General features: G+C 42.8%; 1 protein-coding gene across 1 annotated transcript; it reads right to left on the reverse strand.

Annotated features, from left to right (window-relative positions):
• Positions 1 to 1,167: 1,167 nt before the first annotated feature.
• On the reverse strand, positions 1,168 to 13,932 carry rexo1 (REX1, RNA exonuclease 1 homolog). Its single transcript, XM_071545216.1, has 16 exons — positions 13,668 to 13,932; positions 11,377 to 13,283; positions 11,116 to 11,217; positions 9,585 to 9,801; positions 9,159 to 9,307; positions 8,850 to 8,987; positions 8,419 to 8,542; positions 8,072 to 8,197; positions 6,741 to 6,881; positions 6,440 to 6,553; positions 6,214 to 6,287; positions 5,240 to 5,350; positions 4,790 to 4,905; positions 4,156 to 4,294; positions 3,132 to 3,252; positions 1,168 to 2,416 (listed from the first exon to the last, which is right to left on the reverse strand). Exons 1-16 carry the CDS (start codon positions 13,855 to 13,857, stop codon positions 2,328 to 2,330), a joined length of 3,858 nt encoding a protein of 1,285 aa, XP_071401317.1. The 5' UTR covers positions 13,858 to 13,932; the 3' UTR covers positions 1,168 to 2,327.
• Positions 13,933 to 15,462: the final 1,530 nt, after the last annotated feature.

Consider the following 15,462-nt stretch of genomic DNA (forward strand, 5'->3'; position numbering starts at 1 on the left):
CCGGGGGTCAAGGGCACCAGCAGAGGTCTGAGCTGAGGTGCAGGGGTGAACTCAGACCACAGAGAGAACACACACAAGACCTTTCACACCAGCCATAATCCAAAATCTAAACTAAGGCTTTGGTCAACTTGCAAGCAAACATTTCATTCAAAATGAAAGACATGAAATGATAAATCCCGTCTTTTACTTGTTCTCCCAAAAGTATATTGGCTGATTAAAAGCACTTTCAGCAATGTTCTGCAGTTAAAAGTTTATTCTCTGACAGTAAAGTGTAAAATTTCTTTTAGTCTCTCAGAATGTGACAGGTTCTTCATCAGTGTGATCTTCACAGCACACTAAATGTTGCACAATATGAGTCAGATAAGGATGCAACCAGAATCCTTCCATCAGGACCCATTTCTCTGAACTCCGGCGTTTGCATGAGAGTTAGATGAGGCATGTAGACGCTAAAGTGTTTCTTTCCTCTGGCTCTTAAGAGAGATAATGCCGCTCTCTGTCTCTCAGCATGGGGTCAGTTTGCGGCCCCTTGGAGCAGAGCCCCGGCCCCCAGCTTCCCCCCGGTGACCCCCGCTAGTCAAAGGTGATCACAGGGAGAGAGAAAAGAGGCACTGATCGAATTTGATAATGAAGAAGACCCCTCTAAGCTGCTTCGCTCCACATGTTCAAATCTCTGCAACACTCAATAAACACTAGGAAGCCCCCCTCCCTGTCACTGGAACATTGTGTAGGTATTGATCCCGGCAAACTGGGTCTTTAATACCTGGGGTCTGTGGCCCGGCCGGGGGAAATGTATACTGACATGTGACGGGACGAGCTCAATAGGCAAACAGTCTGAAGAAAGGATGGGCCTCTCAGTTTAGCATTTCTCTCCCATTTTGTTTCCAAATTACACATCTGCTGAGGAAAGGAGAATTACGGCCTCTGCACCTGCCGTTAAAGGGAGATATATGGGCCGGATGGACTGACACACAGATTGCAAGAGGCCCAACATTGTACTTAGAAAAAGCTGTCACACTGTCACAAAGTGTTTACTGTGTTTACAGGGATTGTTGTGAAGTGGTGAAGACAGGGCAACATCTTGTTTTAACTAATATTTTTAATAGAAAAAGATAAACAACCAAAAATGAACAAATACAAAAGGAAACTACTTACAGCATATTTACAGCACTCAAGTATTTTTTCTCAGTCGCGTTTGTCACTTTCAACATTGAACGGCACAGGTTAGCTGATATACAACTAAATGATAATTGTCTGCAATTAATAACCAGGCCTAATCGTCACTAGTATTCGAACAATACTGAACATATTTTTGTCTTTATGGAGGAGTAATATGTCCTAACTGCTATTACAACGATTCCCATAATTTTCTTTCATGCAGTGCACAGGACACAAAGAGACAGTGGTGGATACAGTCAATATCTTGTTTGTACTATAAAATACAGTGAATACATCCCATCAACTATACCAAATAGGAAGTAGCAGAGACATTAAATTTCTGCTAAGGGTCTTTTGATCAAGTATTATAGGATTAATCAGATTTTAGAGCCAACGAAATGATCTTGATATGAAATACATGAAACCTGATGCAAGTGAAAAACAATGAGGTGCAAAAATGAAAAACAGAAGTGCATTTAGGTAGCAATGTTCAATCGCCTCTAAGACATCAATGAACAAAAATGTACTTAGGAACAAGTCACTTTTGTTATTCATTAGAAGTGTATGCATTATTACACAGATGAGGTACTCAGACTTTGGCCCTATATAATAAGGGCGTTTCTATAGTGCAAGTTGGACTGCGGATACAGCCCGGCATCAATAGCATATTAATCACCATAGTTTAGCAGACAATGCCCTGGCATTTTAAGTAGTACTTCTATAGAAAGGTTTTATTCATGAATCTTTGAAGAGATCTCAGGCCTTGAAAGACACTGCTCAAGCAGAGAAAAAGAGATAAACAGAAATACATTGTAACATAATTTAGAACTGAAATACTAATAAGCAAATGAAAACACTGTTAATTTCGGCCCCTATTGCTCTGAAGGGAAGGGGCTGACGGTTCTCCTCTCAAATAGGTAGCACCAATCTGAGTGCGCTCTTACTAGGCCATCTCTGGTGAAAACGTCCTACTGTGTTGAACCATCGCTCTCTTTTTCCCCCCTGACTCCGTCCTACCTCTTTCTCTTTCCATCTAGGTTTTGTTAGGGTGAAACTCCAGTACTGGGCGGTTGGCCCCCCTCGCACTTGCTCTTGTGTCTCTTCCTGCAACAGTCAGCCAAACATGAAGGCAGGAAGGTGTGATGAGGAAAGTAGCACGGAGGGGTCAGAGGTCATCTCTTGACCTTTGCGTCCTCCTTGATCTTCCACATCATCAGCTCCATGCAGGCACTGGCATCCTCGCTCGAGTCGTGGCCCTCCACTGGAAACACACAAGCACAAACAAATCTGAATAATTCAACCTCAAATTTGTAAAAATTTCCATAAGACACAAAAAAAAAAAAAAAAAAAAAAAATTATATATATATATATATATATATAGGTTGCAGGTCTTGTCTATAGTTCTAAAACACAGATACATGGATGGTTTACTAATCTTGTAACTGCACACAGTATGATTTAATCAACATGTGTTGTGTCTCACTTTGACACTCAACCATTTTGCCTGTTGGGGAAGATATTTAGAATAATCACAAATAATTTTGCCCAGAATTTTGCTAGCAACCTTCTAATTATGCCTCTGTTAGAAGGATGTGGGATGGGGAGAGAGAAAGGAAGCGATGAGAAAAGAGAGGCGTGGGTAAGAGCTGAAGAGCCCCTGGGAACTGCTGCATCTTTGGAAATCTTTTACTCTGAAATTGGTTTCAGTAATCCTAGACAGACCATAATATTTCAGGAACATGACATGGCATAATCCATGCGTTTAATGCATCTATGCATTGTGTTCATGCGCACAGATTGTACGCACTAATAGCATGTATTATATATTTACAATTCTATCATTTTGTTGGACAACCTGAAATGCAAACAGATGTCCAGCAAAAAAAGAATGAATAAAACTGAATAAAAACAAATCTTAATGTAAACCCTATGAAAGTATCAACACAATTGCTGCTAGTTTTGTCTGATTTCCTCACCGTTGTCCTGGATGATGCGTTTGAGGTGGTCTGCCATAAGGTTCCTCAAGGCACGTTTGTAGGGCAAGCCGAGGCGGTGAGGGAACACGATAGCTGTGTCGACCACCGTACTGTGGATTAGCTGGAAGCAAGACGGACAGAAACAGAGCGGTTCTCAACCTTTAGGCTTATATTTCCTAAAACAGGAAGTAATGCCTCTGTGTAATCCCTTAACACACTTATACTTTATACTTCATGTCAGGGGTTTACAATACAGTCCAGTCAATGTCTGATATTGAAGAAGTAACTGATGAAGTATGAAGAATTAAAGGTGCATTAGGCAAAAGTCTGAAAAATGTCAACTTCAACACCCAGAAATCATGTCCCCAGTGGTCAGTAAACGGCACACAGCACATCATGTTTATGAACACAGCTGGTCTGTGATGCTTTAGACCAAAGGATACCAAAAGGATGAGAGATCTAACAGTGGCTACTCCAGCTTTCTCTGGACAGAGTGCTCACTTACTGCTGTTTAGGAGATAGTTTTGTATTTTGCTCTTAAGTTTCGATTTGTCACTTCCTGTGGGTGGAGAAGTGTGCACACCTGACACCAGAATTTAATTTGGGCAAATGGGAAGAGTCTACTGCGTTTCAATTAGTGAGGATGGAACGCTCTTCTCTGTTGCAGCCGCACTTAGCGATGTTACGACAAGTGTTTTTACATAAAAATCTTACCTAGTGTAGCTTTAAGTATGAAGCATGTTTTTAATCAGCAAAGACGCATACTTCATGCGTTTGTGATTTATTCAGTGAAGATCAGCGAAGGGAAATAAAGGCTCGTTCCAAGCTGCCTGGTGAGGCAACAATTCTCTGTATGTCACGCACAGGGAGGATTTATAGGCAGAGTGCAGGCAAGAGCTTTAGGCATGGACAACAGGGGAATCACAGGGAATACTTAAGATTTTTTTCCCATCATACTACAAATCCTCTAGCAAACCCCTCCAATCACATAAAATCCTGAACCCCAGGTTGAGCGCCACAGTACCTTTAGAGCCAGAAGGTCGCTCTCCAGACTGTGTCCTATAAGGATGGATTCAGCGCTGAACATACTGAGCAGCACCGCCTGAACATCTCTCAAAGTGATGGTGGCACTCTCTAGGTCCTCCTCCGTCACCCCTGAGAACCTGTGAAGTAAATACAAGATATACTGCCTTTACAATATTGTGTGTGAGTGTTTCAAAGATTATTTTTATGGCAAACAGTTGAATTGCTTCTTATGTTAAAGATTGTAGGGTTGAGTGCTCTTTGGAAAAACAAGGGTAATCATCTGAAAAGGGGAGATCAAAGGCACAGTTTTAACTTACAATTATGACTAGCAAAATAAAAGTCTTTTTAATAGATTTTTGGAGATTCTTTGGATCTCTTGTTTCCACATGATCATTTTTATGGCATTTCATCTTTATTAGATAGTACACAGTGGAGAGTTAAAGGAAGGAAAGGAGACAGGTGACAAAGGCTGTGAGTCAGATTCAAACAAGCACATGGAATGCACCGGATCCTGCTGAGCCACCAGAGTGTGTGTGAGTGTTTGTGTGTGTGTGTGTGTGTGTGTGTGTGTGTCCATCTAAGCACAGGCACCACCTGTAGTTGCAGGGAAGACAAGTGGAAAGTGGACTCACCGTGTGTTGTAGTCGACCACTTTGCTCTCAGGTTTGACAAACGTGTCGTAGATGACTTTCAGCTCGGAGTTGATGACCGTCACTCTGGTCAGCTCCAGGCCCTGCTTTGTGTAACACTGTTTCCAAGGAGGGGAGAAAAGAGTGAATGCAACATCGAATGGAGGAAATACAACCAAACAGGACTCAGAACATACGGTAGTACACAGCTGTGTAGTGACTAGGCAGACCCTTGTTTCCAGTATCGTAATCTGGTGGTCTTTAAATCAGGGTCTGAGGACTACCAGGGGTCCTTGAGGGGATCCCCAGCAAAGTGGAAAAAGCTTAATTTCACCAGTTAGCATATACTGTATATGTATTGTAATGAAAGAATGAGCATTGTCAGTTTGAGGCCAAATGTGCATCTACTTGGGAGTTTTTGGTATGAAAACATTTTGTAAACCTCTGACTCACCATCTCACAGTCCAAGGCATAAACCCCTGCATTGCCATCTGGTGGTAGAGTCTTACTGAAGGTCTTAACGTAGCCGTCTGATGCCTCTTTGCGCCCGTCCTGCACATGTTGCTGTGGTAATAAAGTTAAAGTCAGAGTCCAGGTATGTTAACAGTACTGCAAAAGAGTGCAGACAATAATGTGGATACAAGTAAACAAGTAAAGGAAAGCTCTGTTTTTGTTATCTTAGAAGTGCTTGATTTTAGAAACAACAAAGTGAGGCCATAGAAACAAAGGGAATAGACTGACCCCTAGTGGTTCAATGGACAGTACAAAAGACACAGTGGAGCATTTACGACAAAAAAAAAAAAAGTTTTGATGATAGACACACATGCACCACAAAACCAAACCTATCCAAAAAAACAAACAAGCTTCAAAAGGTTGGCAGTGATTATTAGCCTAATTCTGGACAATAATAGCACAATATCTAATCCACGTGAAAAACACGTTCAGAGCTTTGCCAATCAAATCTGATCAATTCAGAAGGCAACAATATTCAAAGACAAAAAGCTTTTTGTTAAGGACACATTGTTCATTCATATGCTATGCTCAGGTGTGTCAATAAAAAGTTGATGCTGTCATTGTCAAATGACACTGATAACCGTTTAATTATAATTGTTTAAAGTTTAATATTTTGCTATTAATTGGCATCCAACTTTATTTTAACTGTACTTCAGCTTCAGATACAGTAGAGTGAAAAGAAAACAAGAGCAGGTAAGTTCTTAATTACATTTATATCTTAATTTTTTTTCTCCATTATCTTGTGTCTTTGTCTGACCTTTCTTTTTTATGTACAGAAGTTGTTTCTCTTCCACCCCCACTCAAGTGTATGGTGTCCATCTCAGCCTGCTGAGCCACCATGACAGCCCATACATTTGACTTCTTCAAAGGCAAGGAAGAATAACATTAATATTCGTCGGGTTGAGGGTTGTTACCTTGGAGACCTGGCAGCCTGGAGAGCCTACAGCTCCGGAGCAGCAGTTGTAGCTCGTCTCCCAGCCTCCAGCCACTGAAAGAGAGGGAGACAAAACAAGAGAGAGCGAGATGAAGAGAGAGACGTGGAGCGAAGAAGACCTGGCAATCTGATTTATCAGACAAGGAAGAATAATATTCATATGTTTATAATATTTACAGTAAAAACACCAAGATATGCAACCGTACCTTTATGTCTGCGTAAACGTCCCCAGTGGTGGTTACATTCCTCCTTGCGCACACAGCTTCCATTGACATTGATCTTATACTCCGCCCCGCATCGACAGCATATCTTGTTGAATGCTGGAAACACATTACAGAGGGCAGCCAAAGATGAGAAAAAACATAAATTCAAATAAAAATATTAACACTTGTGAAAAATTAAATACTTGCTGGACAACTTCTCGCCATCTCTTAATATAAGCAAATATTAGCTATTAGAAATGAATTATTAATGGTGAGAGTGCTGCTGGGCAATGTAGCTGCTCACGGTCTGCAATGATCTTTTTCTCTGGCAGGTTGTGTATGACGGCCCGGCCTGCGGCCTCGGGGTTCGCTCTGGGGTAGCCATGCTCCTGGAGCTGCTCCTCTGTCATCAGGTACGGTTTCAGCTTCCTGTACAGTGCAGCTCCTACAGACACAGACACACAGAGAGAGAGAGAGAGAGAGAGCAAGCAATCAGTAAAATGAACTTTCCCTCTATAGAAGCACAACCTAAAAACCTTCAAAGTAATTTTGCGGAGTTAACTGGGGTGGTGGGAGTCTTTCACCCTAGTTTAGCCAGATAAGTTGGTTAAGAAAACTTTGTCATGTGGAGTCATGTGGCCAATGAGCAGCTCGGAGTTAAACGCCTTGCTCAAGGACCTTTCAACAGGGCTTGTTGGCTATTGTGGGAATTGAACCTCTGGCATTCCACTTATGGGACGGCCTCTAAACCCATAATGCCACCCTGCTGCCCTTCCCCTCCAGTGTGGCATATTCATGTCATGCACTGTCAAAGTCAGTGGAGAATGAGCTATTACAGTCTTGTTTACATGTTCCCAGTGATGTCAGGTCATGGGTGCGGGTAGCTGGTTGTAAATAGGACCAAGGACAAATTTTCCTTGGGGCTAGTCACATGGGTACTTGAATAGTTTCACTGTTACTGCAAAAGCCTTACTCATCATTGAGTAAACAAAAGGAGCTAGAGGTCGAACAGGTCCAATAACAGCCTTTTTGCAACAGAAACCCTTTGCAATTCAAGTTCTTCTCTGGATTATCTTTTTGAATTTCTGATCTTTACTCCTCTCGAAAAGAACAAAAACTGAAATGTGTCCAAAACAATTCCTGAGTAGGGCTGAACAATTAATCAAAATTTTATCGAAACTGCAATATGGCCTACTGCAATTTTCAAATCACAGGAGGCGCAATATTTGTTAAAAGGCGAAACGTGTTTCAAAATACCATTTTAAATTAAATATTGTCATGCTGCAGAGATGTCCTGGCCTACACATCATATTCTACAGACTTAAGAAAACATCTTTGTTTGGTACAGATCCCTGCAAAAATCACACCATAATCATTTTAATGTTTTTCAATGAAAATGAGAATAATGATGTAAAAATTATCATTCCCTCTAATATCGCAAATCATATCACAATTGCAATATCAGTCAAAATAATCGCAATTATATACTTTTTCAAAATCGTTCAGCCCTATTCCTGAGACAAAGAACTGAAAAAATCTTTTCCACATCTCATGTCATCATGAGTTAAGGCATTCTGGAGGGAATGAAAGAATAGAACCAAAGGAAAATCTAACTCCACCTCTCCTCCTCCTCACCAGTGACTTTCTCCTCCTGCTGTTTGCCCATCCTGTTGACAGTGAAGCTGGTGGTGGCAGCCAGACGACCCCCCAGAACCTCCTCATGGGACTGGGCCCTCCTGTTGGTAGCCAACCCCGGAGCCTCTGTAGCGCACACACACACAGACATACACACACACACACGCACAGGTTAACACTGGATATGGCCATACAATTCCTGCACATATGCCTTGCAAATATGTTATATACGTGTTATCATTATTTGGTTTATGCATGTGGGTTGTACATCAAACAAATATCAACTTTGAGACTTAATACAATATACAGCACAGCTTCAATCTGGAGGTCAGGTTGAGGTGACATACTGATGACAGGCAAGGAAGGGGAGCTGCTCTTGCTGCGGAGCTTCTTGAGAGTGTTGACCGCTACGTTGAGGTAGATGTTCTTGCTGCTGCTGCGCTCATACACCATCCTCTCTTCTTCGAGGGCCTAAAATAACAGTCAAACTTCTGTCACTGTCCAAACCTCAACTTATTCTACTGGAGCACATATTGTTCATCCCTCTGGATGCAAGATAGAGTCTGATAAATGCCTGAAATGTTAGATTCATGCAGAACAAACCTTGTTCAAACAATTTCAAAATTTTGATATGTTTAGCATCATGCACAGTTTATAAACTGTACAGTATACCTATGTTAAGGCAGAGGAAATTTCTTATAAAAGACGATGTGTCACTCTGTTAAACCAGGTACGATAACTTAGGGTACAGTTGCTGCAAAGTGGAAGTTGTCCATACCATTTGGAAGGCAATGTCCTCTGATGGGCAGAATTTGACACATTCATCTATGAAGGTGTTGAGGTAGCGCTGGCGGATGTTGGTGGGCACTTTGGCCCCAAACTCAGTAGGGATGACAGGGCGCTTCATCGAAGTGCTCTGACAGGGTGAAAACAGAAATTCAGAAAATTGTGGACAAAAAGTAGAAAAACTAGAATGTTCATTAGTAATGAACGTGAATAATCTGTTCAAGAAGCCTGAAATTGTGAAAACGTGCAAGATGATTGCAGTGAGTAACTGATGGAACCAGTTCCGTAGGTCTGCAGGTACCTTCATGGTGGGTGTGTGTGCCATCCTCTTCTGCATGGTGGTGGACGTTGTCTTGGACATGATACCAGCTGAGGTTTGGGCCTTGACAGACAGATGGGCTGTGAGGGTCTTGCTGGGGGATAAGACTCGGCTGCCAGCTGGTTTGGCATCTGCAGGACCGAGACACACACACAGACACACACAGACACACAGACACACACACACACTTATTACTTTAGACTTAGATGTCATGTCAGAGGTCTATTGCTACCCCACAGAGAAGAAGATCTGAGATGGATAAACCTACTTTTAGGGTTGTTATCAGTGAAAAATACAAGAAATAACAAGGGGGAAAGCAGTGAAAGCGACATTTTCTTTATGTTGTGTGTCAGGAAAAAAAATCCCACCATAGTATGACGTAGACACTAGGAGTGGATGCATTCATACCAGGCTTGGAGGATGAAGATGCCACTGGGTTGGGACGGTGTGCTATTCTCTTCCTCTCTCCAGAGAAGCTGGGGCTGGAGCTCGGGGAGAGAGAGGCAGTCTTGACTGCAGCAGCGAGCTGAGCAGCCTGCTGCTGCGCTATCTGCATGCGCTGGTAGCAGACTTCCTGGGCTGAGGGTCTCTTATACGGCCGCACCACAGTCTTAGGAGTATCAGTCTGACAAACAGGAGCACATTTTATTAAAAAGAGACCTATGTAGCTTAATGGGGAAAGCATGATGTTGAAATTACCAGGAAATTACCAGGATTAGGTTAATTTATTCGTTGGCTACCCACACTAAATGACTGCACTGTCCATAAAAACTTAAGTTGCTGGTGTGAAAAAAAAGATGTTTTTGGAAACCAGTGAGTTAGATTGTATGTTAATTTTGATGAAAAAATTGAAGGTTTACTACCTAACTGCATAATACGATACCTCCCATATGATATCTCCATCTGTAAATCTTGTAATGATAATGTAAATAGCTTATAACACACATTTGCACATCAGATCACATTTCTGTGTGTTTGAAAAGAAAGAGGTTTGCAGGGGTTGTCTGAAAATCCACAGGTGTGAAGATTCATTAAGTTGAATTTTACGGTAATAGAACTTTTACTTAGTTTTAATAATTAAATACTGCTCAATAAACAGCAGACATGACTTGTAGAAAAGGATCTTCTCAAGTGCTATGTGATGAAGTTTGATAGTGTACAGTAGGGATGTAACGGTATGAAATTTCACAGTACGGTACGGTATCTACCAAAATACCACGGTATACGGTATTTCACTGTATTAATTTTTTCCCCCCTTTTAATTAAACGTACTATGGCCCATCGAAAAAACAAACAAACAAGTATTTTGCTTTGAAGAAAAATATTGCTTTATTGAACTGAAACGTGTGTGCGTGCCTGTGTGTGTGTGTCTGTGTGTATTTAACTGAAACTCTCATGCATTAGCATTGTAACATTTACATAAAAATATTTAACGCAAAGGTCCTCCTTAGTGAGATAACGTTAATGTTCTAGCGCCCTGCAGTGCAACATCGGATAGTTTATTTTGCATTAAAGACGGAAAATACACACAACAATATTGTAATCTAGTGCAGTTTAATAATGTATAATAAATTACAAAGTCCACTGTTGCAATTCAATATTGCTAGCAACTTGAAGTGTGATGTTTAATTTTTTCCCCTGGCTGTCACGAGCGGAGCTGTGGATAGGTAACCCTCCATTGTAGTGGCGTGCGGCGCTGTGCATATGCGCATTGTGCAACATAAATTCATACCGTGGGCACGGTATTACAGGGAAAGGCTTACGGTTCAGAACTGTGGTTGCTTAATACTGCGGTATACCTTAAAACGGTATAGTTACATTCCTAGTGTACAGGTATAATGTCTCACCCCTAACTGACTGACTGACTGAGCAACCTGAATTCACCTCTTGATAGCGCTGTGGGAAGAAGAATAGAATAAAATCAAGATGATAAACTCACACTTCCTTTGGCAGCAAAATGGGAGACCCTCTTCTTCTGACCAGGGAAGAGAGTGGTTAAAGTGCCCTCCGTGCTTTCCTCCTCCTCTGAATCCCTAGATGGCTGAGAGGGCAGAACACAGCGATGTTCATCTAAATCCCACCAAGTGACATTCAAAAAACATTACCCCTAAATTCAAAACTGCCATGAAGATTGTGCACGTTAGGGGGGATGAAATACAATAGCTGAAATAGATACAAAGCAGGGAGGAAATGTCGATACCTGTTTAGCTTGCCTTCCCTTGTCTTCCCTCTTCACATCCTTGGATTCATTGAAGATCCGTAAACACTCTTCCATGGGATCCGAGTCAAAGTCCACGTCCGCCTGCAGACTGGAGAAGTCCATGAGCTCATCCCAGTCCGCCCTGTCGTCCACTGCGCCGCGGTCGCCCTCATCCTCCGAGGAAGACGGAGTCAGCTCAGAAGCTTTCCTCTTGTTCAGACGTCCCCTCTTTAAAGCGTCGGCCGATTTCCTCACCAGCACTTCCTCCACTTCGTCGTCATCGTCGTCCAGCTCCTCCGCTGCTTCAGCCTCCTCTGGGCTCTCATCCCCGAACAGATCGGCATGGCTCAGACTCACACTTCGCCGTTTGTCCTTAACTGTTGTTTTCCCATCTGATGAGCTGCTGCTTTTCTTCGCCTTATCCTTGCTGCTCACAGAACTCCCTTTACTATTACTGCTACTGCTGTTAGAACTGCCTTTGCTACCGCTGTTGGAGCTGCTTTTATTGCTTTTCCTCACATCCTTTTCTCTTTTACTGCTATCAAGTTTACCATTTTTGTGTTGGTGGTCCTTATGCTTGCTGTGCTCCTTTTCCCTGTCTGATGTCTTGGGTTTCCTGCTTTCCCCTCCACCGTTTTCTGTGTCCTTCTGTCGTTTGCATGAGTCACTTTTTACTTTTTCCACTGTTTTGATCTTACTATTGCTTCTCTTCTCTTCTCTGCCTTCCCTCTGTACTTTATCAACTGACTTGTCCTTAACCTTGCTTTTCCCATCATCCTTCTTCCCAAGACTCTTGCCGTCTTTCTTTACAGAATCATGGTTTGATTTCTTCATTGACCCTTTGTCCTTGCTGCTGCTGCCTTTACTACTAGCTATTCTATTTACCTCCTTTTCAACTTTATGCACCTTCTCAGATTTGCCACTCTTCCCATGACTAGATCGACTGGCTGCCTTCTCATTCTCTGGGTTGTCCTTTCGTCGAATAACTTCCTGGATATCCAAGTCCCCTGTCACCTCTCTCTGCTCTCTAAACTCCTCTTTATTCCTCTGTTTCAGTGCATTCAGTGTTCCCTCTGTCCTCTCTTTTCTCCCCGTCCCAACAGCGTCCTCAAGTGACCCACTGCTGCCTTTCCTCTGCTGGAGGCGGCTAAGCGATGTGGGTCGATACTCTGTGCCAGAGCTCTCCTCGTCAGAGTCAGAAAAAGTGTATTTTTGTGTGTCAACACTCTTTTTCTTTTTCACTGTCGGCACATACTCCTCGTCTGATCTCCCCGACCCCGACAGTTTATGCGTCTTGCTCCCCTCCAGCTTAACAGCTTGCGTACTCCCGTCCCTCTTGTTCTTCCCTGCTATTCTCGCTGAGTAGTTGGAGAGCGGGTCGTACTCCATATCTGTGGATGGTTTCGAATTGTCCAGGATGTATTTACACTTAGAGGAGGATGTGTTATTAGAGTACTTGGGACTGGGGGGAGGAGAGGGGAGCTGGGATGTGTGTGTCCGAGATGCAGGCTTTTTAACAGATGTGGGGACGTATTCCATGGAGTTAACATGGTTCCCCTGGTTGTCTGAATCCAGGGTGTACTTGCTGCAGGAAGGGGTGGGATTATATCCTCCTGATGTCATTTGATAACTCCCAGGGTCATAGGCCATGTGGGAAGCCACGGCTGCTGGACTGGGCCTTTTAATAACGTCCGCTGTAGACAAACTGGCGTTGGAGCTGGGATCATACTCTTCGTCCCCGATCCGAGAGAGCTTCCTCTTCTCCCGCTCCACCTGACTGCGGACCTCCTCGATGGCCTTGTTGACCAGCTCCAGAGCCCCGCTGATGTCACCTGAGCCAGACGGATCTCCATTCTGCTGCTCCTGTGGCCGCACTACCTCTGGGTTGAATGGATCATACCCTTGTTCTGCAGAGACACAAGAAAAAACAACCCAAGAAACTTTATAAAGCCTCCAAGAGCCGAAAATGCAGAGAACAACAAATTCAGAAGGTTGTAAACTAACTGGCTGAGCTTTATAGGAAGGACTCTCTTGCGAGTTAAGTTGGGCTAAACCATGCGAAGTGGACAGGATATAAAGTTACAGCAAAGTTGGTCAACTATAGCAAAGAAAACTTGCAAGGTGCATCCTTTGTTATTCGTACAGTGCAGCTAACGGAAAAATCACTTTTGAAACCGTAAACGAAACCAGAAACACGGTACATCATAGCTACACGTCAGCCTCTTACTGGCTACTCTACCGTCAGCGAGACCAAACTATTAAACTCAATTATGGATAAAAATGTTATGCACCCTTTTGCTTGGAGTGAAGTTCTCTGTGCTTTTTAACATCGACTGCTGCTCCATAGGACGCCCGTCTCTGTTGGCTGTGCCTGAAGTGACAGTATGGTCTGTTGCACCCATTTTTGTCGCCTTTGCCGTCGCAGTATTCTTTATAAAACGGACAGTCAATCCCTCGGAAGAAACCGGTGGATCTCAGCATGATCTCCAAACAATTGTCTCATACCCGCAGGCACTCGCTGGACCCAATTTCACGTAGTTTCGGCTGGAAACGACACACTGCAAAACCTTGTACGAGCGACGGAACAATAACAACGTCCCTATGGCGCCATGTTGGATGGTCGAGGAAAACTCTCGCGGGAAGTCCCACGTGTCGCGCTCGTCTACGTCATTGAGAATACTGGGCACGTGACGTCGTTGCGTTGCACAGCTCCAAGAAACGAGGAAGCCAAGAGGCTAGTAGATGTTAAAAAATAAAGCTCGATGTGGCGCTTTGTTTCGTTTTACCACGAACATGAACACTTAATGAGTTCCTAAACTGCCTCAACGGTCAGGTGACACAGCAACTACGTAGTTTGTTATATTTGTTAATACACGACTGGAATTCACGGTGCTGTGCGGTTCTCGCCTTCAAACTTTATTCAGTGAGTTCCTGGCTGTAGCTGCTTATTTCTCAAGACTTGAGTGGGTGAAGTAAAACATTAATCAGTATTAACACACGGGTGTGTGCTCGTTAGGCAACAGGGGTTTGAACCGCAAAGTCCAGTCTACTTTTCCCTTCATTTCAGGACTCATTCCTAGGTGGCATGATGCAAATATAACACCAGTATTTCAACATTTTATTTCTCAGGAATCCAGAGGCGTGTTGGCGTAGTCGTCATCATGTCTTCGGGCCAAACAAGGTCTGGAGGTGGGGAGAGGGGGGGGGAGAGGGAGGAGAGGAGAGGGGGGTCAGGGTTGGGCCGAGTCAATAACTTGTAATTGATGTGACAATGATCAAATTACTTAAGCGCATTCATCACAAAAAAACAAAACAAAAAACTTGAAACTAGTCAAGAGTGGTCACTTGTTCAAAGACGACTGAATGATTTTACTCAGCTTTTACTCATTAGGCCGTTTAAAATTGCAGTCTTTAACCAGGGACAAATTATCCAAGTTAATATTCCATGCATATGTGAAGTCATCTACAAGAAAGATACAGCCAGATAAACCCTAAATTCAAGTAACAGGCCACAGAGTTTGAGAAATACACTTTGAGAGTAGTCTCCCATATCGTGCAGTCAATTAGGTAGGCTACTAAATCTACCAAATAACTACACCAACAATCTGAACAGTCCAAACAACTTACCTTTTTTTTTTCCGTTTGTTTTGTTCTACATTATCAAAATCACAGACATTCTGAAAGACAGGAAAAGGAGCCTTTAACATTTAAAATGCGTCATGAAACAGGCTACTCCATGACACCTACCTCCAGCTGCGTTTCACACTTCAAAAGACAGGTAACAGGCGCTCAGGGCTTTTATCCACACCGCGCAGACACGTGATCCAATTAGAGGAAAAATAATTAGGTCCAATGATCCTGATCATAGTAGTTTTCTAACAGAGAGGGAAAGTTCTCACGTCGCCCTCTGCTGGTTGCGTTTAAAGTTAAGTCAGAAAAGGCTTCTAACTTTGAAACCCATACGGAAAAATCATATTTACATATACTTCAGAGTATATTTGGACATATGTATCAAAATGCACCAAAATTTGTCACAAATGTATTTGTACGCGTAGATGACATTCATTCAAGATATGTATTGAGTGG

The sequence above is a fragment of the Centroberyx affinis genome, unplaced genomic scaffold (genome assembly GCF_046629955.1).
Source record: "Centroberyx affinis isolate AG114_WGS23_722 - 3 ecotype Tasmania unplaced genomic scaffold, CSIRO-AGI_Caff_v1 ptg004810l_1, whole genome shotgun sequence".
Taxonomy (NCBI): Eukaryota; Metazoa; Chordata; class Actinopteri; order Beryciformes; family Berycidae; genus Centroberyx; species Centroberyx affinis.